Raw genomic sequence first — 26,499 nt, forward strand, 5'->3', positions numbered from 1 at the left:
AGCACTCCTCATCAATATGTTCTCTATCAGCCAGGTGAGTAGAAAAAGCAGGCTCCACCAGTGATGATATCAGGCAGTTTGCTGAGCAGTGCCAGTGAAAGCAGGCTCTCCCTTTTAACTCTTCCAGTCCAGCAGCACACCACAGTACAGTGATTGAAGCCAGCCACAGAGCAGAACCCATTACTTTACTTATGCACTGAGGAGAAGAAACGCTAGTTCAGAATCATGTTTGATGCCTGTGAAAGGTCTTAGAGTTCTCCATCTTGTAAAAACAATTATGTAAAATCTTTTAAAAACTGGTTAAATTGAGGACAGGGAATCACTGGTACTTCAGATTCGCTTTATTATGTTTTGAGTGATGTGTGATAAATTATTATGTGTCGCGTGATGCATTAGATACTACCCAACATCAACATCAATATAAAGGCTGTGTTTCAAATCACTTTCTACTCCATACTTGTGCAATATGAAGGCTACGTAGCAGTTATGAATGTGTCAAACACAAATGCAGCTTTCCCAAACATCTTAGTGCTGTAGCCTGCTCCTGCTACTCATTTACTGTAGTAAAATTACAGAGAAACTGCTGAATCAGCCTGGATTTAAACTCTGCTGTGCCTTTAAAGCGCACTACGTCACACCGTGTGACCCGCTGCTTGAAGTTTTCTCTGCTTGTTATGAAGCAGGAAATCGGCTCACTGCTGCTCTCTACACCTCGCAGGCACCGTTACAGTTAGCTTCACGGTCTCCCGAAGGGAGAGTCTGAAGTGGGTTACAGCGGTTCTGCTGCAGCAGTTGAGAGACAGACAGGAACGGTCACATGAGTTCTAACGGAAAATGGCGGAGTTCGACTTAAACGCGACTCCGGAGCCGAGAATAACCCAAGTTTCTCAAAGTTTAACGGCACAAAGTCCAGGGGAATTGGACCCGCTTCATCAAGAGGACAACAACGGACATTTAGCCTCGAGTCCGGATGAGCCTTTCACCCCAACATCCGTTATTTACTTTAAAGAAGCGCTAAATTCTGGCAGCGTCCATCTCAACGTCACCAAGAAAAGCTCGACTCTCCCAGATCCAGTCACAGTGCAGTATGAGTTCAGCATCGAAAGGAGCAGGAAACCCAAGAGTGAGTGTATCACATCCTCTTTTAACGAGGATAAACTCTTTTATGCCCAATTTAACTGAGTGTTTTTCACTGTTGGCCCTCTGTTTGTTTACGTGGAGCTCAGCTAACTGTCCGTAGAGCAGCGCTGGATTAGGTTTCAATGTCAACACAGCAGACTTGAACTGAGTCGTTAATGAATCGGTTCACTGATTCAAAGTGATTTTACTCGCCCTAGCCTTCCAAAAACACTTTATAACACTGTGAATTAACATCTTTTCTGATGGTTGTATACTTGTTTTGCCGTACTACAATGCACGGCCAAAACACAGTTTCTCACATTGTATTCTACACTCGCTGCACACTTTATTAACTCACTGACCATACAGTTTTGTATTTCTACATTCATAGGTTGTAGTCCATTTGTTGCTCTGCATACTTTTTGCCCCTGTCACCTGTTCTTCAGTAGTCATGACTCACAGAAGACCACAACAGAACATGTGTTTTGGTGATGTATCAATCACACTGCAGTGACAGTGACGATGTAGTGTGTTAGTGTGTTTTGAGATGCTGAGTGTTGGGGGAATTTTGTAGGGAATAATTGCATATTCATAGATCTGAGTCTATGATCTGAGTGAATGGGAAAGCGTAAACGTACATCTAAAACGTTTGAGGCATTGGGGAATCATTTTGTTTCAGGAATAATTTCCAGATCCATATATTTGGTGAAAACAGATGAGTTTTAGTTTAATAAATGACCTGCCGATTGTTGCATTGGGCACATGTTTTTGAAAACCGTCATTTGGGGCTCTGGAATGCCTATAAATCCACAGATGATGGGGGAAAAAAATAAACTGTCTTGCGTTGATGGCAGGTATTTCAGAGCTTTCCCACCACCTTATGAGTCTCTCAAATCACAGCACTGGCCCGTGTTAATGTGAGAGTACAAAGGTGTGTTTAAACAGAGCAAAACAAACAGACCAATCTCCCAGAAATAAGAGTATTTATTAAATATGGTGAAAATGAGAACAGAGAAGAACATAATCAAGTCAAAAATGACTAAAAACACTTAACCCTGTGCATCATCTCTCACTCCTGAGCTGTATGTTTTTGGAATAAATAAAGTTTCGTAATAAAGTTTACACTAGGCAGTGTAATGGAAGTGCCTTTTGGTTTTTATCTTTCGCACGTTTCATCAAGGGTCAAGAGAATTGTGTTATCTTGTGGAAATAGGAGTATAATATGTCCCCTTTAGGGTAAAATTGAATAAGCAGCTCTTGAGGCAGGACGCAAGCACTGCAGTTTCAATGCAAGACTACAGTCTTGGTGAAGATTATGAGTGTTGGCAGTGGTGTTGGGCCTCACCTGCTTCTCTCTGCCTGTGAAGAAGCAGGTGATCCATGATGAGACAGAATTTACGAGGCGGAGAACATGAGCTGATATTATAATTGCAGAAACACTGCTTATTTTGGGCAAATATCACAAGGCTTGTGAAGTATCATAACACTTTTCAAATAAAGCAGACAGATACAAGGTGTAAATGAAACTAGGCCTGTGTCACCTGTGGCTATGTAGACACACTGGCAACAAAATCTCAGTCTTCAGGTTTTATGGGTGAGATAGGCTCCATTGATGTGGCTGAATAGGCTGCAGCTGATTCAGGAATGCTTTTAGGTTAACTGGATTATATGTTTACTCAGGGGGTAATGCTGGATGATATGAGCACAAATCAATATCACAATTAATTGTACATTTTCCAAGATTATGATTAATGAATGATTATTTAGATTTTTGTATATGTGACCCTCATAGTTCAGTGACGTGGCTTGTACTGTAAATATGCTTCATATTAAAGCTGGGATATTTTTTCTAATGTTGCTGGGTTGCGTTTACGTTGCTTCCATGAGGCAAATGGGGCAGAATCACATGACTACAGCTTGGTAGCATGGTTTCAAAGGGTTAGTACATGAACAAACAGTGGAGACATGACACAATAAAAGTAATTGATATAGACAAGATTATGTTGATTAGAAATTTTGAATTTCAATTTAGGTTAATTTTTGATTATTTGCCTAGCCCTACAGGGGGAGAGGGGGGGGGGTAATGCCTTGTCCTCAGGGCTATAAAGGAGAGGTAGTGTCCCCCAGCATCCAATAAGGGGAAAGACAATCTTGCTTGCTATAAGGACACAGTTCAAAAGCCAGCATCTATAATGGTATGGGGGTGCAATAGTGGACATGACATATGTAACTTGCGCATTTGTGAAGGCACCGTTAATGTTGAATGATATCTGCAGTGTTTGGATCAGCATGCTGAAATCCAGACAATGTCTTTTTTCTGGGAAGGCCATGTTTATTTCAGTAAGACAAGCCAATCCATATTCTGCATGGATAACAATGGCATGGCACCTTGGTAAGAAGGTCCAGGGGCTAGACTAGTCTAAACTAGCTAAACACAGTGATACTTATGCCCCTATACCATCTTTTTGGAAAGTGTTCTGTGCATCAAATTCAAAATTAGCATAATGTTTTTCAAAAAATAATAATTTGTGAGGCTCAACATCTGAAATGTTGTCTTTGTACTACTAAATGTAGGGTTTGAGTTATTTGCATATCATTGCATATTGTTTTTATATACATTTTTCATAGTTTTTAGAAATGAGATTTGCAAACTGTGAAATGACATCTTCCTATGAATTAAATAAAGGATGTGGTTGGGGTGTCCCAGCATGTGTTTTTTATGTTGCTGTTTAATCAGATCAATGTTATTGCAAATCAGATGACTATTTAAGCTTATGTGTGATAATATATCTGATAATCCAAATTAGGTTTCCATAATAAAACACAGTGAGGCAATGATATTTTCCTGTAATACATTCCTTACATTTGCACTTTTCTGCCAAGAAATGATTGAAATATCTTTTTAATTTTTAATGTTTTTGACCCAGGTTTCACCCATTTGCAGTCTAAATAAATGTGATTGTAGGGCGGCACGGTGGTGCAGCAGGTTAGTGTCGCAGTCACACAGCTGCAGGTTGTGGGTTCGATTCCCGCTCCTGGTGACTGTCTGTGAGGAGTTGGTGTGTTCTCCCTGTGTCTGCGTGGGTTTCCTCCGGGTGACTGTCTGTGAGGAGTTGGTGTATTCTCCCCGTGTCTGCATGGGTTTCCTCCGGGTGCTCCGGTTTCCTCCCACAGTCCAAAAACACACGTTGGTAGGTGGGTTGGCGACTCAAAAGTGTCTGTAGGTGTGTGTGTGTCTGTGTTGCCCTGTGAAGAACTGGCGCCCCCTCCAGGGTGTATTCCTGCCTTGCGCCCAATGATTCCAGGTAGGCTCTGGACCCACCGCGACCCTGAACTGGATAAGCGGTTACAGATAATGAATGAATGAATAAATGTGATTGTGCTGGGTTACACATTTGTATGCTGGCAGGAACCTATTGTATTGCAGTTGTAATATGTTGCTCTTTGATCTTTCATTACTTGAAAAGAGGCACACTGCTGATTATGTTGGAAGACTTTGGAAGGGTCTATTTATACCCATGTGTGGCTGTTGTACAATACATCTGAGGTAGACTTAGAAAAACTGATGACTGAATTATATTGATTACTCCAGACTTGTAGTAATCACTGCAGATGCTGTTATTTTAGAGGGGTTTTTTTTGGAGTAAATATGCTTAGGCCTTGTTTATAAAATACAATATTGTACTAAAAACAAATTTTCATGTCAGTTTTGAATGCAAACTATACATACATTTTGGCATGAGAACACTTTTCTTTGCCTCTTCTCCCTGTTAAAGGATATTTGATATTTTACATTTTACTGTGATTCTTGGAATCTGCAATCCGTTCTCTATCAAGGATCGACTACTCGAGGCTGCATCTCTCTCAGGTTGCCTCTCTGAGCCTAGAGAAGTGGATGACTGATGAGCACACTCCTGCATCAGCCCGGCCTCGAGGGAATTAATCTCTCCGCGCTTGCACCATCTGCTCACGTGACTCCCACAACCCTGCTCAGCATCACAGCGGCCATCTTGGTCAACACCCACTCTGTTGCAGTGCACAGCCAATCCAGCTTATTCTGATCTGGAGCTGTGGAGGAGGAGGGATAGAGACAGAGAGAGAGAAAGAGGGGACGCTTGTGACTGTAGCTCGACCACTCAGCCTCAATCAGCATCTCAATCCTCCGGTCTTGCTGAGCCAGAGCGGAGGCCAGTGCAGCCTTTATTCTCATGGTGGATTTGCTTCTTAGAGGGAATTGAGGGGGGCAGACAAGAGGAAATTCATCGCTTCTTGGAGCCCTGTTGGTGGTTGCTATTTGCCTTCTTTCAACCTCGCTTTCCCCATTGTTATTCTTTCTCTGTTCTTCTCCTTCTATGTCCATTGTGTTTCCGAGGACCACAGGAGCTTGAGTGGAGTTTTATTCCCCCTTCCCCCTCCTTTGATTGGCCCTGTTTGGAGAGGGCCTCTGTTGCTGGCTACGGTGTTGTTGTTGTCGTTTCTCCGCTAGCAGCTGAGTCACCATGTCTGATCTGACACCCCAAAGCGAGGTCCCTACCCCCACCACAGACAAGATCACACAGGCCGCCCGTGAGACCATCTATCTCTGCAACTTCCGCGTGTCTGTGGACGGCGAGTGGCTGTGCCTCCGCGAGCTCAATGACATCTCGCTCACCCCAGACCCCGAGCCAGCTCATGAAGGTATGTGCGCTCAACGGCGGACCGCACTGGCCGAGCACCCCTCCGTCATCCTTTTGCCTGTGTCTCCATAGACCTGCCTGGAAATGTAGTTTTTAAGGGGCCTTGATCTGAAGGCTTTATATTTGTCCTCTTTTTGTTCAGCTGTAAGTGCAGGATGCTTGTTTGTCTTTTAAGGCGTGTCAAATAGGCCCTGAATGCTAAATGTAGCCACAGATCCATACTCTTCACTAAGCATTTGAAGGATTCAATGCACCACTACTTTCAAGACAAAACTGGCCTCCATTTATTTATGTATTTTGTTAGTTTTTGACACAATTACCAGCTTTCTTTTACATTTTGTTCTAGTTTTATGGCCTAATAGAAATGCTCCGGAACAACATGTCCCTTCAACTCCTGTTCAGAGTTGTGTTTTTTCCTTCTCTTTTAAAGTGACCGTTTCAAATAAGTGCTGTTCTAAGAGCAAGGTTTTTTTTTTGTTGGAGTTCAGTCTAGTCACCAGCAACTTTCCTTATATTTCTTACACTTGAGCTTATATCATGTTGACAGCTACTTTTCTGTATCTGAAGGTGTGTATATCCTTGGTCCTTTTGGACTGAGAACTGAATCGAATAAAATTCAGCCCTGCCACTGGCTGGTTTTCAATGGAATCTTGAGGAAAGTACAGTCATGATGTACATATTAAGTGTGGACACTCCAGTTCTATTGTAAATGTTTAACTCTTTCTTGTGCTTTAATGCAGAAGGCCTGAGGCTCTGTCCTGTTTATTTATTGGTAATGTACTTGACAGTAGAAGTATAATATTGCTGTTTGACCAAAACTACAGGATTTAAATGATGCAGGTGAGGAAAAAGCAGTCTTTACTTTACTCTGTGTTTGTTTTACCCCATTATTTTGGAGCATTTCCTTTGTTTTATTCCTCAATAAAATATAGATAATGCTAAAAGACAGCGGGTTTTTTAGTTTCACTTCAGATTAACGAGCACACTTGTGATTTCTCTTGAGCTGTCTTGTACCCTCTTGAGAACACAAGTGTATTAGACATTGTAATATTGTGTTTAGATAAACTGTAATATGATTGCAGGCCTTAAAGGAACCTCTGTGATCCAAATCAGAATTAGGAGGATGATGTTTGTTATGACTTTTGTATAATCATGGATGTAAGGATGTCCACTGATTCCAGAGCTTGTAAAAGTCACTGATGTTGCATTCAGTAAAACCAATTCATCCCTGGAGAGCTGAGAGCCACAAAGGCATATGTGGGTGTGAACTGATGACAGATTGACAGTGGTACTGTTACCGTGGTGATGAGGGTGCGCTTGCCACTCAGTGAATTATTGCGTTGAGTCGTGATCAATTCCCATAGGAACAGATGTGGCCAGTGGGCTTAGAGTAAATTACAGCATCTGCTCTTCTAGGTAGTGCATTAAGACTTTAAGGGTTATAGTGATTCCATTCTGTTTTTAAAAGGTCATACTTCTCTTTTCTGTTTTTCTGAAATACCCTGTGAAAGTCCATTTCAATTTTCATTTTCATTGTTCAAGAAATTCAGTTAAAGTCAAGTCAGTCAGTGGGCCACTTGCAGTAGAGCAGACTTTTCTTTATTTAAAGCAATGGTAATGGAATTAATCTGTTTAAACTAACTTTACAAGTCTGTAAACTCCCAAACGTACTGCTACATTTAGGGCTGCACAATATATGGTTTTTATATCATAATCAGAGATGTTGCAATACTTGTTTACACCAATATCACACAGCTAGTGAACTGCCTGCGCAACCAACCAACAAAAAAACAGACATCAAAAACAAGCACAACTGATAATCACAGTTGCAGTATTTGTCAAAAAAATGCTGTTATATATTTTTCTCACGTAATTCAGCTGACTCTAACTACATTTGCCATTTGGTGATAGACTTGTTTGAATACAGAGGAGATATGCCTCATTGATTAACGTTCCTTCCAAGGTTATCTCCATAGACATGCGATACCATGACAAAGTCAACTTGCATTTACGCACTGTACGTCAGTCAGTAAGTCACTTGCTGGGTTTCTGTACTGTTATTTGTATGGATGGACTGAGCTACTGTTTGTAGCGCCTGTCTTTGTGCATTTGACTCAGCAGTTCCCTACGGAGAGCCTTTCATGGTTAGATTTCACACATAATCCACGTAGTTGGGGCAGCGCCAACAGAAGTCAGGCCTTTTGCTCTGTGGATGTGTACAAAAGCAGTATTACTTCCAGTGAGATGGAGATGGAAACGGAATATTAAACTGTTTCCTGAGGCATTCAGTTAGACCAATGTTGGTTTTAGTTTAGAGAAGACAAATGTTCTCTACAGAAACATGTTAAGCACTGGGCTTCTTCACAGTCTGGTGAGGTTTTAGCATTTCCCACCCCCCCCCCCCCCCCAAATATATTTATGGTCCAAGAGTCCATTAGCGAAAGTGACATTAATGCATAGTAGTGCATTAAAATAGAAACTGAGGGCCTAATGAGTGAAGAAGCACTGCAGGGGAAGGCCTGGGTAATACAGCTATTCTACATTGTTTAATATCACACATTTGGCATATTGTAGACTTACAAATGCAGTAAAACTAATTTATCACAGCAGCCCATGGGCCTCATTCAAGTGTCTGGATCATACAGCAGTGTCTTTTAGAGTGTAAACTGTAATTTAGACTCAGGGTACCATTTTTTGAGGCCGAAACACTTCTACTCTGTGCTGTATTCCTGGCTCAGGGATTGCTGTTTCACTCCTTTCTTATTGCTTCTTAATCCATAAAACAGCCACAAAAAAATAGACTTTTTTTTGACCGTTCATTTCCGCTGCTTGCAGAGGTGATGGTGGCTGGGCAGAAGTGATAAGCTTTTGGATTTATGGTCTTTTGTCATTTGCACTTGCTCTTGATTTAAGAGGAACTCTGCTGGAGTGTTAAATGAGACTGTAGTACTTCACAGCGAGCATATAAATATACAAGCAGCAGTTTGCAGATTTATCTGAAGCATTTGATTTGGCATTTACTGTTGTTATTCATGTGGATAATGGAACTATTACGACAGAGCTACACGGCCTGCAGAGTCCTGCTTTTTAAGAGTTGCTTTAGTCTACACCAATGATAAGCATGAAACACATGAAACAATTTTTGTTTGTTTTTTGTTTGTTTTTGTTTTTTCTTTTTCATTGCCCTTTGCAAAGATTCATGGGAGGATTTCACAGAATTGGTGGAGCAAATGCAAATGCTTGATGAGTTTAAAGGTGCGTATGGCGGCATCGCTTTTCTCCATCACTCTCACCTCGAGCTCCATCCAGACATAACAGCTCTTTAAGTGGACATCCAGCCCTGCCCTTCCCACACAATAGCTGCGGCTCATCTGAACAGCACACAGCACGGCTGCTCAAAAGGCTGACGCTCACTGATCATGCTTGTTTCTGTTTCTGCCTTTCTTTTACTTCTTTTTTAATGTTATTTCTATTTCTGTTCTTGTTCCTCTACTGGTCCTAGGCACCCAGTTTCTAGTTGTAGTTACTAACTTTCTAGATCCATTAGCACATAGCTGTTCAGCTGGTGAGCTAGATGAGCTTTTTCTCCTTTTGTCCTAGTGTTATTCTTCAGATTCTGTCCCTCTTTTCTTTCTCTCCATTTGCCCCACCCGTTCTCACTGGCTGTTTTCCTTCCTGGCACTTGCATGGTGTTAAAGGCATTTCACACTCACTTCATTTCCTTGTGAATCTGCACCGTAAATTAGTTTCTGTAGTACTGAGATGCTGATTTGAACTTGTTTTTTCTGACCTTGTGTGAGTCTTGGACTGTCAACTAGAGAAGGGAATGCTTACTTTGATATAGAGAGGCATATAAAAACAAATCAGCTCATTTACCTCTAAGCTGGACCGTCTTGCCTTGGATGTTTATAACCTTTTTCAAGCTCGGAATAGTGAAGAATGAATTTCGGCTTTCTAAAAGGCTGTTTTTCCCCGTCACACGTACAGAGGAGCTAATGGGGCTTCTTTTATTTTGTGCTGTGCCCTGTAATGACAGGTTAATTGGGCATTGACTCAGAAGCATTACTCAGCTTTTTTTTTCTCCATTCAGACAGTGCAAGCACCTCCTTTTAAAAGACAAATGATGCAAGAGGCAGTGGGTTCAGTTTGGGTATTTCAGTGTTTATAAGGTGAAATTGCTTAAGATTTTAAATCTTTTTCTAACACTCCGATAGCATTATTAAATTGGGGTTATGCGCTACATTTGTGGGTGACTTATGATTAGATCAGAAACTTGTCTATTTTTGATGAGATGCTGTATAAACGTTGAATAAAACCTTTATTTAACTAAACTCACTTTTTGGTCAATACATGCCAGAGATACTGTAAATTGCTATATTTACTTGGTCCACTTAATTTACAGAAAACAGCTTTCTCACACTTGGTGTCATTGGTTCTCTTTGGCGAATCTGTCTAGGTTTTCTTGGGGCATTTGGTCAGTGTATATAGAAATAAGCAAAAACAAAATGGACAAAATGTCTGATTAACAACAGTATTAAATAACCCATAATATGATTAATAAACTTCAATGGCTCCATACATTTTGCAACAATTTGTATGAAAAAAATAATGATGTTACTTTGTTTTCTATGCATTATGCAAAAAGTGGGCATGCATTCAAAAGTCTGCAGGGCATCTGAGTGCCTGGTGTTTCAGAAACGCCTATTAAAATTACCTTTCTGTGGTGTGGAAGTATAGTATGGTTGGTGTTTCTTGTTCTCTGTGCTGTAGAACTACCTTGCGTTTACAGGAATGAGGAAATTAAGAACCTATTTATCTACTAGAAACTCAACACCAATGTTGAAATGAATTCCACAGACTATAGTGGCATGGTAGTTTAGGTGCACCGACAAATATCACACCCATAGTGAGGCTAATTTGGTCATTTCTTTTATGACTTTCAGAAGAGAATGATGGAGTACTGTATCAGTTTTCAACAGTGTGGCTTTATAACATGGTGTGTGATGTTTCATGTGCCCTCAGATCCAAAGGACCCCATCGCAATCGAGAGGCTTAACCTAATGAACATGGCCAAGTTGAGCATTAAAGGCCTCATTGAGTCGGCGTTAAACCTGGGACGCACTCTGGACTCAGACTATGCTCCTTTGCAGCAGTTTTTCGTCGTGATGGAGCACTGTCTGAAACATGGACTTAAAAGTATGCATCAGGATTTACACTGCATTTAGACTGGTCTGACAACAGATGGGAACATGTTCCACAACTTTAGTTGGCTGCATGTGGGCATTGTTTACAGCATTTGATTAGAATCAAGTCTTAATAAAACTGTATTTAACTAATGGATGCTTTGTTATTTTCCATGATATATCTATTAGAAACATACACGTTTTAGCTATGTTATACATTTGAGTACACAACAGTTTAACTAGGCTTTGTAATGTTAAATTAACTGGTTGGTGGGCAGCATAGTATAAGCTAATTAGCTATTTATCTAAATAAAATGACGTAGTATTGCTTTTTAAACCTAATAGAGGTACCAAGAACCCTCTGTGCTTTACTGGAAGTTTTGAAAAGCGATATGAATGTCTCATACATTGTGTTGCAGACGCTAATTTACATTACGTTAAATCTTCTGAGGCACCACACCCACCCCATGAATATAACACTGGACCTCAGACACCATACAGCAGCCATCAGACCAGTTTAAATGCATCATTAAAGCATGCATAACCTTTCATCTTGCTGCACTTTTTATTCATTGTCCTCACATTTGTCCCACTTCTTTGTGTGTTAAAGCAAAGAAGACATTCCTTGGTCAGAACAAGTCCTTTTGGGGTCCTCTGGAGCTTGTTGAAAAGTTGACTCCAGAAGCTGGAGAGATCACAGCTAGCGTCAAAGACCTTCCAGGGCTCAAGTAAGACGAGTCTTCCCTTCTATTAACCTTTAAGTATGATTTCCTCTTGGGTGTTTTCCATGCTTTTGATTCCCAACTCTTTCCTCCTTTTAGAACTCCATTGGGAAGAGGCAGAGCATGGCTGCGATTGGCCTTGATGCAGAAGAAGCTCTCAGACTACATGAAGACCATCATCAACAGAAAGGACCTTTTAAGGTTGGCCCTACTAAACGTAATGAGGTGATGTTGCTGTAACCCGTGTTACCCTTCTGATGATTGTTGTAATCGTTCTGATTAGTGGTGTTTCCCTTTAGCGAGTTCTACGAGCCCAATGCTTTGATGATGGAGGAAGAAGGAGCAGTAATTGCTGGACTGCTAGTGGGACTCAATGTCATTGATGCAAACCTGTGTATGAAGGGAGAAGACTTGGATTCTCAGGTACGATGTTTAGTGAATTGGAGCATAGTATTGATTGGTGAGGTATTAATAAAGATATGTTAATTTTTCTGTGTGCCTTTCAAGAGAATCAAGTGGTCCAATTGACTCTCAATTCAAAAAAACAATTATTCAAATGGAAAATATTGGTTGTTAGAAATAAACTACAATTAAACTAATAGTTTTTAACCCATTGCATGTTTTGGTAACTCATTCAGTATAATCTGTTAACCTTTAACACCTTTATTTCTTTGTAATCTCCACAGGTTGGGGTGATAGATTTTTCCATGTACCTAAAAGATGGAGGTCACAGCAGCAAGAGCACAGAGGGGTGAGCGGATATCCTTAGAAATCTGATCTGGCCAAAAATATCACACTTTCTAATTAGTTCATTATCCATTTTATCATCTCCACTGATTATGGGGGCACTTTGTAGGTCTAGATTTACAGGCTGTAGTCCATCTTTTGCTCTGCCTAGTTTGTTAGCCCCCTTTCATCATGTTCTTCAAAGGTCAGGACCTCCACAGGACCAACAAAGAAGGTATGATTAGTGTGGTTGATCATTGGTGGTGTGTTAGAGTGTGTTGTGCTGCTAAGAGTAGAACAGAAACTGCAGTGCATTGTTTTAAACACTGTCCACTCTTTTTGACACGCCTTCGTCATTATTCCATCTTATAGATATAAATATAGATATGAATAGATATAAAATCAGAGACCGTGTGTAATCTGTTGCTGCACAGTGTGTGTTGCTCGCCCTCTAGTCCTTCATCAGTTTACACAGGACACTGCCCACAGGACTCTGCAAGCTGGATGTTATTGTGTTGGTAGACTATTATCAGTCTAGCAGTGACACTGAGGAGTTTAAAAACTCCAGAATCATTGCAGTGTCTGATCCACTTGTATCAGCACAGCACACACTGACACATCCACACCACATATGTGCCAGAATCTCTGTGGGGTCCTGATGGTTGAAGAACAGGGTGAAAGAGAATGCAGAGCAAACTGTATGGTGAGTACAACTGATAAAATGTACAATGATTGTGGAATATTAGTGTGCCAATATCTTTTTGCCAGTATTCAAACGCCATAATAGTTTTACTATTTTATTTCTAAGGTTGTAATCTCTGTGTCTTCCTTGTTAATTCAGTGACGGACAAATCACTGCTATCCTTGACCAGAAAAATTACGTTGAGGAACTAAACAGACATTTAAGGTACACTCACTTCTCCAGTTATGTTTCTGTTTCCTGTAGCATGTTCCTAAATCACTATTTTTAAAAGGAGATGGTGAAACCCGTGTAATTTCTCGCCTTTTTACAGTGCTTCTGTGAATAATCTACAAGCCAAAGTGGATGCTCTTGAGAAATCTAACACAAAACTAACAGAGGAGGTGTGTAATATTTCTGATTATATCTAGGGTTATTCATTACTCTCTGGACTTTCAGAAACTATTATGAAAATGAAAAAAGCATGAGGCAAATGTAGACACAATGGTTTCCACTATAAAATCCTCTGATTTTGTGTCTTTGGAGATTTAATAGAGCAATAGAAACTAGTAAACGTACGTTAATGAAAGAGATTATATGTTGTTTTTATATGTTTGCTTTCATAAGGTGCTTCTCACATGAGATAAAGGAACAAATTACATTGGCCTGCACGGACCAGTTTTATGTTCCATAGAGCAGGTCATTTGCACAGGGGTAGTCCTGTTTAAAATGGGTTGAGTACAGAATCACATACTCATCCAGGTTACTATGTGTCTGTTTTAACAGCTGTTTTATAACAACGTTGACATTGTCTCTCTTCTCATATCACAGCTTGCGGTTGCAAACAACAGAATCATCACTTTACAAGAGGAGGTGGAGAGGGTGAAAGAAGAGAGCTCTTACCTTGTGGAGTCTAGTCGCAAGGTACACTTCCTATTTGTCTCATGGTCTTTGGACCCCCACGAACAGGGAGTTGTGTTATTAATTCTTTAGTACTTGAATGGGTGAATGATGGCAGAGTCAATCAGTTTGCTGATTTGATACAAAAACTAAACCTGCTGAGTTTAATCAGGTGTGTTTGAAACTAGTCCTCCAGGACCAGAGTTCCTCACCCCTGCCAGTACAATACCAACGCTGTCAGTAATCCAGACTAGATTTTACATAGTTGTATTTAATATCCAACCTCAGGACTGATGGGATTTCTGTGTTTCTTTAAGGCCTCAAGACCAGAAGGAACAGCAGATGGCCAAGTACTTGGGGAAACTCGAAAACAGCTCAAAGAGGAGACTCAACTCCGGCTGGTCAGGGAGATCAAAATTTGCTTTTTTGGGCCATTGATCGCTGAACTGTTTTGTTTTTTTAAATGAATGAAAAAAACCTTACACATTTTTTTGTGCGCTCATGTGTAGGATGTAGAGAAAGAGCTGGAGGTGCAGATAGGAATGAGACAGGAGATGGAGCTGTCTATGAAGATGTTGGAGAAGGACATCTGTGAGAAGCATGATGCTCTGGTGGAGCTCAGACAGCAGCTCGATGATCTGCGCAGACTCAATCAAGAGCTGTCCCACAAGTCCCAGGTAACAAAGATGGATTACACAGTTTAAAACAGTTATGGAACTACAGTATGTGCAGTCTCTGTGGAGATTCTTGCCTCGCTCAAGTGGCACTTGCTAAATGAGCTGTGTGTGTGTGTGTGTGTGTGTGTGTGTGTGTGTGTGTGTGTGTGTGTGTGTGTGTGTGTGTGTGTGTGTGTGTGTGTGTGTGTGTGTGTGTAGACCTCAGATGCCAGTGTGAAACAGAAGACTGAAATCATCAGTCGCTTTGAGGAGAAATCAAACCAGATGGCAACCACTATCAAACAGCTGGAGAACAGGTAGGAGCTCATTTTTTATCATGCAGTAATATCACCAGTTCAGTACTGACTTCACTGAATGACACATCTCCTTTGACTTATTTGAAGTGATGTATTAGCTTTTGCTTTTTCTCTCTGCAAGTGCTGTTATTTTTCCTTAAATAACTCTCTACTGCCTGTCTCTGTTTATCTTGCTCTGTTCTTTCATTTTGCATCCCTTCCACATCCTCCTTTCTCCCTCTTCATTACTCTGGCCAGCGAGAAAGACATGGTCAAACAAGCACGGACCTTGAATTCAGCTGCAGGAAAACTGCTGCAAAAGCAACAATAAATAGATTGCAAATAATAGTTTTATCAATACAGAGCCTAAATTTGAGTTTTGAGAGAAAATTGAGCATATTACAGAAACAGTTAGGGAGTTTATTTTGTATTGGGTTCCAGATCTGTTGCAGTTTTTCTCACATGGACTACCATTTATTTGCCTCTACTTTCAATAGCATACTCTAAACCAGCTCTCATATCTCTAGTCTCTTTGTCTTTGTGTTTTACCAGATACAAAAATGCAGCCGTTTCAGAACGTGCGAGAATGACTCAAGGTCTGCATTGGCTTTTAACTTCTGTGCTGATTTTGGAAAGCTTTGGGCCAGCAGTTTATATCTAGACAGCGGCAACAAAGCATTGCATTTCTCTTGTTTCTCTAAAGTATCTCTGTACTTTCTGACAGTCCAGTTGGTAGGACATTATAAAAAATTCGTACTGTGTGAAGCATTTGCCCATGTAAAGCATAGCTCAGTTTCCGTACAAAAATATACGACGAAGATCATGCGTGATTCTTGTTCTTAAGCAAAAATCAACAACTCAACATGTGCAGGATAGAATTAAATAAATAGTTTTGCCAAACTACAATATCAGTTAAAAACGTTGAATAATATAAACGTTTACCAAGCATTCTTAAGGGAAATGGACTGGAATAAGCACTGACAAATTGGAAAATATCTTCTGTGATATTAAGTGTGCTTAAAATAGACTCCCCTGTTTAAGAATTATGCAAATAACTCTAACCTGAAAGCAGATTCTCAGGAGGTTCTGTGTGCAGTTTTGTGTTTGGTGGAAGATCATGTGCCTGAATTACATTAAAGCACCATTAAACCTAAATCACAGTGTGAACGGCTTGCAGAGAAGCCAGAGGTGGTAGTTGATGCCAAATGTGAAAGCCACAGTCTTGTGTAAGCCCAAAAATAGATTCTTTTAAGGTTTGGATGGATGAAGTTCTTCTCTAAATAGCGATGGAATGATGAAAAGTGTATCTGGACTTTAACAATAAATGTAAACTGTAGTACAGTAGCATAATAAAACAAAACCAAAACACAAGCATCTGGACTTCTTTGCTTTCTTTAACACCCAAGTCGCCTCTGCACCGGCTGTACTGCATCTCTCTACTTCAACTTCATCTTTTATTTCACTTTATTTTCACTATAATTTTTCGTTATTGAGATTCTCCTCCTTGGCATGGCTTTTAGTTTTTCATTTTTTAGCTCATTAAGTTCATCTGGCTCAGATCTAAGCAGGCGGAGAGGCAGAGGGACCTGGCGGAGGAGGCCAACAGGCTCTTCAAGCAAGAGTTTGGAGACAAAATAGAGAGTCTGCAGCAAGAGGTGGAGCAGTTACGAAAGCAGAGGTATGCAGTGTTCAAACATCTGGAGACATTGGACTAAAATCAAACCTGCAGCATTGCAAATATAATGAGATTATTTCTGTCAGTTGAAATTTAGAATTGTTTTCCCTCAAAATCATCATCATATTGTATTATATTTGAGGTTTTTATTTTGAATATAGAGCAATCCTGCGAGTAACATGGCGTATTATTGAAACTGCACCTTTTAAAATTTTGAAATTCCACTCAGTTTTTACTACAAATTTACTATGATTTTTTTTTTTTGCCTTACTGTGAATATTACTTGAAGCACATGGCTGTTTTTCCCTCTTTCCACCGACTTAATGCTGAAGGTGCTGATATATTTTTTTTTTTTTTTTTTTATAAGTTTGCATTTCATATTGATGGGCACTAGGGAGCAGCATATCGCAGCAGTTTTAGGCAAGACGAGTTCATTTGTAAAGCACGTTGCACACAGTGGCAATTCAAAGTGCTTTACAGAATTAAAAGAAACAGTAAATAGCAATTAATAAAAAATAAGAATTCATTCATTCATTGTCTGTAACCCTTACCCAGTTCAGGGTCACAGTGGGTCCAGAGCCTACCTGGAATCATTGGGCGCAAGGCAGGACTACATCCTGGAGGGGGCGCCAGTCCTTCACAGGGCAACACAGACACACACTCACTCACACACTCACACTTACAGACACTTTTGAGTCGCCAACGTGTGTTTTTGGACTGTGGGAGGAAACCGGAGCACCCAGAGGAAACCCACACAGACACAGGGAGAACACACCACACTCCTCAGAGACAGTTACCCGGAGGAAACCTACACAGACACAGGGAGAACACACCACACTCCTCACAGACAATCACCCGGAGCGGGAATCGAACCCACAACCTCCAGGTCCCTGGAGCTTTGTGAGTGCGACACTACCTGCTGTGCCACCGTGCCGCCCTAATTAAGAATTAAAAAATTAAATTATTTTTAAAAATGAAAGGAAAAAAAAAAGACGTGATTAAAATCATTCAAACACGGCAATGTTGGATAATTCACAATTCTGTGAGAAGTTTGTTTTCCTCCCACAGTCCAAAACACATGCTGTTGCTGGATTGTCAGTTCAGAATTCTCCATAGCTGGAGTGAATGGGTGTGTGTGATGTCCTGTGATGGACTGGAGCCCTGCCTCAGGTTGGGTTTCTGTCTTGTGCCCAGTGATTCTGTGTAGGGTCTGGACCCACTGTGACTTTGAACCAGATGAAGCAGTTACAGAAAATGAATGAATAAATGAATAAATGTGGGGTAAAGTTGGGAATGGCTACTTGATATATTCACTGCTATTTCTCTCTTACACACACACACAAACAAAAACATTATCTTTTTTTACAAAATGTGCAGTATCATGTGACCAATAACTGACCACTGATGCAAGATGAGCGGATAGTAGCATTTAGCACATTATATGTGTTATTAATAATGTATTTCCACATTTTCACAACTAATGACAGTATTCACATAAAGGTTTGCTTGATATTATTAAACGTATTAATAGGGCTTATCTCTACACGTCATTTTAAAGTAAGTGAAAGGAGTTCTGTACTGATGCAGGAATTCATATAAATGACTGACATGGTGTATTCAAGCAGAGCTAGAGTTCACATTACCCTCCTCCTTTAAAACTTAACCCATCCACACAGGGCTTAGTCACAGACTACAATGCACTGAAATGTTTAATATTTCGTGTACAGGAGCAGTCTGGAACAGGAGTTGAGGAAGGAGAGGGAGCGGAGAGGAGTCCAGGCCCCTGATGCTCTGCTGAGCAGAACACCTCCACAGAGAGACGTGAGGCAGCAAGTGGAAGAGATCAGAAAAGTAGTGCTCCAATTTGCATTGAATTTGATACTTCCATCTCTACAGATCCCACTTATTTATGTCGTTAGATGACATTTAAAGATGATGTCCTTCAGTAAAATTAAACCTTGTGTTTCACATAGGAACTGGAAAAGGTCAGAAAAGAGAATGACACTCTCCGAAATGTGCTGGAGGAGAAAACAAGCCTCAGCTCTAGTCTGTAAGTCACTTGTTTGTTGTTATTTAAAACAGAAAAATACATATTTTAGGACTGCAAACTTTTAACTAACTCTTTTACTTATTCTAGGTCCCTGTCCCATGAAGATGAACAAGTATGTTGCATTTTTTTTTTTATCATTTTTTTTAAAGAAACCACACACCTTACCCTCCTTAAAGCAATCATATGTATCATTTTTACCTTAAAATTACAGCTTCACTGACCTGTGATATAGAAATAAGAGCCTCTGTCTTCTGTACTTTGGGCTCAGCAGTGCATACCCCACCACACACACCTACCCCCAACAGTCAATTAAACTCTGCAAAAGTGGGTGAAGCCCGAAAGCAAAGACTACATTTTACCTAGTGTTCAGTGCTTGTCTATTTCCAGAAACATACAATCAGTTTTTAATTAGAATATCTCAGCTTTAATATGCTCTGTAATCGTTTAAGCTGTTCTTCTTTATTAGGAACAGTCTACAGAAGAGCCAGAGCCTTCCATCTGCCAAATGTGTGAATGTCCAGAGTCTGTAACAAAGCCTAAGGTGAGTTACAGTTATTTGAGAAATTCTAAGGAGCATTAATAGGTCACTTTATTAGCTTGTCCAAATCTTCAGTGCAGCCTTATTGGTATTGTATTGACTATAAAAGACCACAGAGCAGCTTTTACTAGCATTGGATCCACACCAATGATTTTTTTAAAGAAAGAGTAGACAATGCAATGGTGGAAAATGAATGTATGTGCTGTGAATTATTCACTAGTCATATAACATTTGCTCAGTTATTATCCTGTGGATACTATTGATGAAAAGGGCGTAAAGGCTTGTTAATAACATGATACAATCTATGAATGTAGAGCTACAACATGCATCTATATGGTGAGTAATTATTTGTTGCTCTGCTGTTTCAGCGCGAGTGTAAACACTGCAGAGGCACATTTTGTGAAAGCTGCGTCTCCAATGAGCTCCCGCTTCCGTCTTCCATCTACCCAGAACACGTGTGCGACTCCTGCTACTCCTCCCTACTGCAGCAGTATGTCTCCACCCCCACCTGAGTCTCTTCTACACGGACCTTTAAATCAGTAAAGGATGATAACTGGAGAACCCTGACTTCGATATCGTACTTTAAACCTTTTTACCAGCAACAGCCACTCAAGCAGCTTTTTTTTTGTGTTGCTTGCTGGTGAAAAGGGATAGATTTAAGTGCTCTTTGAGTGCCTTAACTGAGTCGTTATATCTGAATTGAGTTCATCTCCATGTGGGGATGAGTTTTGTCCACTAAGTGGGCTTGTACTACTTGAACTGTGTATGATTTTGATTAGAGATGATTACAATCATTCACAGACACCAAGACAAAGAATGACTATTAATTCCTCAGATGATTTTAAATGTTATACACAGAATATCTTCACTTTCAGTAAGTACCATTTATGTCCAATATGTTAAAGCATTCAAGAGAAGGAAATACATTTTTACCTTCAATTTAAAGTTAATTTTCATTTACAAATAATATCCCTAGATCATTCTGAGCATTTCTACTGATCCATTCATCATGAACTGTTTATATATAGTAATGCTGTTAGTTTTAGTTAGAAGGTGAACATGGAGATGCCATGTTATGTTTCCACAGCCAGAAGATGAAGCTCATACACACTGAAATCATGTCAGCGTGCTGGCCCCAAGCACTAGGGTTGTAAACAGTCTGGGGATGCCTTTTACTTTTTGAACATAATCTAAACTCACATTTTATTGAGCCAAAGCATTCGAGTTTACTTGCCGTTTTTAAGTGCATTGCATCCATTTTTGTTTTTATTAAAGGTTAATTTATAACCTTTTAATTGAAACATTTTCCTTAATCATCTCTACATATTCCCCAGGTGTTGGGAGCTACTACTACAGTCATACTGTCTATCATGCTGAAAGAATGGGATGTGGTTTTCTAAATGTTAATGTATTTTAATTGGGTATTAAAACTCCTCAATAAAAATTCTGTTCTGTCTGGATGAGTTAATTCACGTAATTTTTCATGACATAACTTCCATTAAGTTTGAAATGCACAAAAGTTTGAAAACACCTGCAAATCCAAAATATTTTCTGAAAGAAAGAAAGATAGATAGATACGGTGGTGCAGCAGGTAGGTGTCGCAATCACACAGCTCCAGGGGCCTGGAGGTTGTGGGTTCGATTCCCGCTGCCTGTGAGGAGTGTGGTGTGTTCTCTGTGTCTGCGTGGGTTTCCTCCAGGTGACTGTCTGTGAGGAGTGTGGTGTGTTTTCTGTGTCTCTGCGTGGGTTTCCTCCGGGTGCTCCGGTTTCCTCCCACAGTCCAAAAACACACGTTGGTAGGTGGATTGGTGACTCAAAAGTGTCCGCAGGTGTGAGTGAATGTGTGAGTATGTGTGTGATGCCCTGCGAAGGACTGGCGCCCCCTCCAGGGTGTATTCCCGCCTTGTGCCCAATGATTCCAGGTAGGCTCTGGACCCACCGCGACCCTGAACTGGATAAGCGCTTACAGATAATGAATTAATATATTTTACACTAGCTGCTGCAATATTTCTACGAGAATCTGATGGAAATGATCCATGTGGAAGATTTTCTTTGAATCATAACTCCCAATTCAACTCACACCTAAGAGGGGACTCACACTAATGGGACTTTGTACCCCTCTGGCCAACATTTGGCATTAGACATGGTCATCTGTTTTCACATTCGGCCAATAAAAGCAATACACAATTTCAAATTGCCATTCCAATCTTTTCACAAAACCATGTAAAGCCCTTTCCAAAAATTAACAGCAGTATGAAATTACTTCTGAAAACATATTTAACTCTATTACAGATCTGCTGTTGTGAACAAAAAAACTGGACCGTACACAACTTCAAAGGAATGTCCTCCAAGTGCCATCAGTTTAATTACCATCACATAACATTTACTATAATAAATACTGCAGATGCTTTGTACATTTTCACAGCTCTACACCTGAAAAGAGAAAAAAAAACACGGTGTCAATAACAGCTGTAGATTGGTGATTAATCTTAAAAAAACGGAAAAACAGAACTCACTTGTTCATTGCCCTTCATTTGATGCTGAATTCAGGAACAGCTCAATGTATCTGTCCTCTAAATAGAAAAGGAAAAACTTGTTAAAAATTAATTAAACCAAGTGTGTCCACTCCATAGAAGCTTTGTTCACACACAACTTTATTGGAATATAACCAATTAGAAGGAGAACACTAGCTGTCAGTTACCAAACACTAGTGTTGGCTGATATCTTTCTAAGTAATGGGGAAGAGGGTTGTCCTACACACTCAGCGAGAGGGAGAATAATTATTCTCGGAATTGCTAAAGCAGCCCCAAGGATAGAAATCCCCTTCTCCTAATGATAGGGCTGATACTTAGACATATTGCGCTATCATTTATTTTAATGAATGGGAAGGTAAGATTGAGCTTGTGTTCATTACCGACACACACAACTTACGTATACACTCTTTATCTTTGGACATTGCTGTCACTGCGTCCTGGTGTGAAGTGAAATAAGCCTCTGCCTCACCCCGCGGACGTCCATCTGAGCCATACTCCATTAGAATCTTTTCCACTCGAATAGGAGAGAAAAACTAAGACAAACCAAAAATAGGAGATATATTCATTTAAAAAAATCATTAATATTCTGAACAACAATTATTTCCCTAAAAGGATCAAGGTCTTTGTCATATATATGTCAAGTCATTCATGCATGTATTCATCTTCTGTGAGAGCCTCCTGAGAATCATTGGGTGCAGGACATGAGTAAACCCTGGACATCATCATCATCCAGTCTCTCACACAGAGATAGACAATTTCCACACACTCACAAATGTTATTACTATATTCAGTCATTAAAACTGTTGAATTTGTTGCAGAAATTCCTCTGAAATGCTGCTAGGAATGTGCATATTTAAAAGAAATAGAAATTATATTTCAACATTAAAGAGGTAGGGTGGTTTTTCAAAAGGACTAAGAGGATCAGGAATGTGGTATATTTCTACACACTGATTTGGCAAAATAACCAAATCCATCCATCCATCCATGATCTGTAACCCTTATCCAGTTCAGGGTCACGGTGGGTCCAGAGCCTACCTGGAATAATTGGGCGCAAGGCGGGAATACACCCTGGAGGGGGCGCCAGTCCTTCACAGGGCAACACACACACACTAAAATAACCAAATCAAAGCTTTAAAATATGTCTTACATTTACTATGTCTGCTGCTGAGGCTTGGAATGGAAGTCCTCTCATGTGAATATAGTGGATAGGCACAGATGTGCTGTTCACTGTAGAAGAGAAAGAGGGTTGATGTAGGTTTATACTTTATAATTTAAATGATTTTTATTTATATATTTATTTTATTTTAATTGTAATGCATTTGTATTATCAGTATCTTAACTGAACATAAATACTCTTGATCCTGACTCACTCCTCTGTGTGCGGAACGCTGTTCCTGACGCCTCTCCTCTCCCTTTGGTGTACTGGGTCTGAATCTCGTTCTTTTTACTGGCGAACACCTCGATGTACCTGTACAAACAGCAAGCAAAATATTTACAGTCTTAAGATTATGTCATTGGAAGATTAATACATCATGGCACCCATTATAACAAGTGAACAGACTGGGGTGCTTTGATCCAGCCACTCACAAGCCTATGGTCATTAATGGGGTATACAGCCCCCAACTCTGGGCTGTGGAGCAGTAGATCTATGTTCTCAGGAGGGATGGAGCTCCATCCAATATCTCTGGGGTGATCCACAAATATTGATCCAACTAATCTACATCCCTGACCTTACTAAGGCCCAATCCCATTTCATATTTTTATCTCAACCTGTTGTTTCACCTTGACCTCAGAGTTAAAATGTGTATTTGATAAATCCTCAGCAGCTCTGCCAGTCTGCAGTGATATCAGAGGACCACTACAGTGCTGCAATCACACTGCTGGACTTTAAATTTGAGGTACAATATGCTTCAGAATTGCTCCACAATCATATATTATAACTCTCTCCTAACTCTCTGTGATTTGAAGCTGAATTCAGCATCTTATTCATCAGATTTTGGTCAAAACAAAGTTCCACCTTAAAGGTGATATCCAAGTACACTTAAATGCTGTAGAAATGTCAGGTGCCCTCATGTAATTTCTTCAGCATTTAAGGTGGAACTGTGAATTAACTAGCTAACTATAGAGACATCAGCATACTACTAGCAATATGTTATGCTTGTTTTAAAGTAACGTGTCATAATATACTGAAAATACATTAAAATAGTACAATGGTTATCATACATTTTAAAGAAGAAAATGCTGACATTTCTGGGGTTTATGACAGCAATTTTGCCAGTGATTGACAAGGCAATCATAACAATCCATTTGACGTGTGTCTCTACCACTTTATTCCAACAAGAACTGAGACACTCCTAGGTAAAAAAATAAAAAGGCAGGGGGCTGAGTGGTAGGGGCAAGCGGTAAAATGGGATTCACACCAATATTCGAGTCTAGAATGAAGTCTATTCCTCACAGAAATGTTCAAACACATGGAAACATGTTCAAACAGTTCTTCACTTCAGAAGAAATGTGGGATGAGTAGGTGTCAACAAAATGGCCGTACAGTGCCTTTTTTAAATACTGTTGTCTCTTCAGGCAACTCACATTTCAGTGCAATTGTGTAAATCAACTTAACACTGTGGAATATCATGTAAAAAATCCTCCTGACCTGTTTCCAATGACCTCTCTGTCCTTCTGCAGGGCTTGATCTGCCATCTCCTGAGTGGCAAACTGCACAAAAGCATCTCCTGAACTTCGACCTCGATGATCAAGCACGAATGTGACTCCATCCTTCACAATGTCTAGTCCTGAAAGCATTGTTCAATGCAGAGTGAATGAGAGACTGTAATGAGTGTGGAACAAGGGTGATTTGGTTTTAAAGACCTGAGTTTTTGAAGTTCTCACCTGAGAAGAACTGAGTAACCTCCCTCTCCGTGCAGTTAAATGGAAGACCTCTGAGACGAACCACTCCGTCTTTACTGGGCTTCTCATCTGTGCCCTTTAAAATAGCCTCTGCGTCGCTGTTGGTTACTTCGTACACTGAAATATACAGCAAGCCATTGCTTTAAAAATTTTTCATGTGATATGTCTTCAGATCTGCACTGAAGAAACAGAGCTGGGAGGTTATACCCAAAGTCCTCACAGGAAAAATATGTTCATCTGGTGGTGCCAGGCAGTTACTCCCACTGCCTGGATTAGGGTTAGGGAAACAAGACTAGGTTCCTATCTCTAACAACTAATTCAGTAAGAGGGTTATAAAAAACCACAGCACGTCTGACTGGATACTCTTTTTAATACTTTGTTCAAACTGATTCTCTTCAATAATTCATTCATTATCTGTAACCCTTATCCAGTTCAGGGTGGGTCCAGAGCCTACCTGGAATCATTGGGCGCAAGGCAGGAACACACCCTGGGGGCGCCAGTCCTTCACAGTGCAACACACACACATTCACACCTATGTACACTTTTGAGTCGCCAATCCACCTACCAAAGTGTGTTTTTGGACTGTGGGAGCACCAGACACAGGGAGAAGTCACCCAGACAGTCACCCAGAGCGGGACTCGTACCCACAACCTCCAGGTCCCTGGAACTGTGCGACTGCGACACTACCTGCTGCACCACTGTGAAAAAGCTTTATTTCACTGTAGAAAGCATTTATTGTTCAGACTGCAGAAACCCTGCACTGCTTACGTCAGAGATCTAACAACATTTGTATCAGACATACCTGTCTGAAAAAAGGCTTTATAACTTACCTTCTATATAGCGTGGGCCAAGATATGCCCTGTGTTTCTCCAAGGCTTTACTGATGTCCTTCTCATGCTCTAGCTCGATAAAGGCCTGTCCATTCGGCCGTCCATTTTTGAGCATTAGATGGACTCCATTCACACCACCTCGAATCTGACAATCTACAAGAACACAGTCACATCTTTATTAAAATAAACTAAAATAAAGGAGAAAGAGGGAGAGGTCACAGAGCCTTAAAAAGTACCACCCAGAATTATGAGAGATGAGAAAAGATATGAGGCATTCCAGCTTGACTGATATTGATCAGAGACACTTTTAAACACATACCATGAAAAAACTTCAGCAGGTCTTCAGCACTACAGGACCACGGCAGCCCTTTGACTCTGACAATGAAGACATCCTTTGTGTCTGTGTCCTGAGGGGGACTGTACTCAGGAAGAGGTGGGTACTCATCTTCTTTGTACGGTGCCTAGGAGAAATCAATGCATTATTATAATATTTCACCGTGGGTTTCATAAGAAGATCAATCTACTGTTCCACACTGGTCAGTGTATACTGGAAAGCTTAGGTACTGTTTTCATTAGGAGGCAAATTAATCTCTGTTTATGGTTTGCTTACTGCAGGAATAACGTCCTCACCTCTGTGGTCAGGGTTCTCCGCTGTGGTATTAAGAGAAAAGAGGAGTGGAGATCTAACGTTGCTCTTTTAGCCGTCCAGGAGTGTGTTTGTCTGGAGTGTGGGAACTTCACAGAGACAGAGCTCACACACACTTTCAGATCAGAAACAGAACTGATCTGCTGAGGACATAAAGAGCCTCGTCTGTTAAAACAGCGCAATACTGAGTGGAACAACGTTCCCCTCGCAAACACAGACATCAGAGCAGTTTAATTACCTCACACACGGATTCTGAGGACTTATACCGCTCCTCAATGTTCACGTTGACCCACTGTGACATAGGACATGAGTGGGGATGCTTACCGTGAAAATGGCTTTATTTCAAAATAATAGTCCTCGTGCGT

At 40.4% G+C, this 26,499-nt stretch overlaps 2 protein-coding genes across 10 annotated transcripts; one reads left to right on the top strand and one right to left on the bottom strand.

Moving 5' to 3' along the window:
• Positions 1–677: 677 nt before the first annotated feature.
• Positions 678–20,681, top strand: LOC136678970 (protein RUFY3-like). Of its 7 annotated transcripts, XM_066657186.1 has the most exons (19): positions 5,158–5,796; positions 8,991–9,050; positions 10,818–10,991; positions 11,589–11,706; positions 11,800–11,901; positions 12,000–12,123; positions 12,387–12,451; positions 13,268–13,333; positions 13,440–13,509; positions 13,937–14,029; positions 14,323–14,406; positions 14,515–14,682; positions 14,881–14,978; positions 16,516–16,635; positions 18,360–18,483; positions 18,606–18,682; positions 18,770–18,794; positions 19,149–19,223; positions 19,589–20,681. In XM_066657186.1, the coding sequence occupies exons 1-19, from the start codon at positions 5,619–5,621 to the stop codon at positions 19,730–19,732; spliced, it is 1,965 nt and encodes a 654-aa protein (XP_066513283.1). In that variant the 5' UTR covers positions 5,158–5,618; the 3' UTR covers positions 19,733–20,681. The 7 variants fall into 7 exon arrangements, with proteins under 7 accessions (XP_066513285.1, XP_066513282.1, XP_066513281.1 ...); XM_066657185.1 differs by lacking the exons at positions 5,158–5,796; positions 8,991–9,050 and adding an exon at positions 679–1,123 and having other exon boundaries at positions 18,360–18,453; XM_066657184.1 differs by lacking the exons at positions 5,158–5,796; positions 8,991–9,050 and adding an exon at positions 680–1,123 and having other exon boundaries at positions 19,589–20,679.
• A 734-nt stretch (positions 20,682–21,415) lies between these two features.
• LOC136679259 (G-rich sequence factor 1-like) lies at positions 21,416–26,499 on the bottom strand. Of its 3 annotated transcripts, none has more exons than XM_066657689.1 (11): positions 26,373–26,499; positions 26,119–26,277; positions 25,808–25,949; positions 25,489–25,641; positions 24,641–24,775; positions 24,405–24,543; positions 23,125–23,222; positions 22,902–22,981; positions 22,152–22,287; positions 21,737–21,793; positions 21,416–21,653 (listed from the first exon to the last, which is right to left on the bottom strand). In XM_066657689.1, the coding sequence occupies exons 1-10, from the start codon at positions 26,433–26,435 to the stop codon at positions 21,741–21,743; spliced, it is 1,158 nt and encodes a 385-aa protein (XP_066513786.1). In that variant the 5' UTR covers positions 26,436–26,499; the 3' UTR covers positions 21,416–21,653; positions 21,737–21,740. The 3 variants fall into 3 exon arrangements, with proteins under 3 accessions (XP_066513786.1, XP_066513787.1, XP_066513785.1); XM_066657690.1 differs by having other exon boundaries at positions 21,417–21,653; positions 26,119–26,274; positions 26,373–26,484; XM_066657688.1 differs by having other exon boundaries at positions 21,425–21,653; positions 26,119–26,454.

The sequence above is a fragment of the Hoplias malabaricus genome, chromosome Y (genome assembly GCF_029633855.1).
Source record: "Hoplias malabaricus isolate fHopMal1 chromosome Y, fHopMal1.hap1, whole genome shotgun sequence".
Lineage (NCBI taxonomy): Eukaryota > Metazoa > Chordata > Actinopteri > Characiformes > Erythrinidae > Hoplias > Hoplias malabaricus.

Excerpts from the sequence above, each read along its gene's own strand:
- LOC136678970 (XM_066657184.1), top strand. The coding sequence starts at position 835 with ATGGCGGAGTTCGACTTAAACGCGACTCCGGAGCCGAGAATAACCCAA. Across the intron at positions 13,334-13,439 it reads GAACTAAACAGACATTTAAG|TGCTTCTGTGAATAATCTAC; the intron begins GTACACTCACTT and ends GCCTTTTTACAG. Across the intron at positions 19,224-19,588 it reads AGTCTGTAACAAAGCCTAAG|CGCGAGTGTAAACACTGCAG; the intron begins GTGAGTTACAGT and ends CTGCTGTTTCAG.
- LOC136679259 (XM_066657688.1), bottom strand. The coding sequence starts at position 26,355 with ATGTCTGTGTTTGCGAGGGGAACGTTGTTCCACTCAGTATTGCGCTGT. Across the intron at positions 22,982-23,124 it reads AGCGTTCCGCACACAGAGGA|TGAACAGCACATCTGTGCCT; the intron begins GTGAGTCAGGAT and ends TCTCTTCTACAG. Across the intron at positions 22,288-22,901 it reads CAGCAGCAGACATAGTAAAT|TTTTTCTCTCCTATTCGAGT; the intron begins GTAAGACATATT and ends GGTTTGTCTTAG.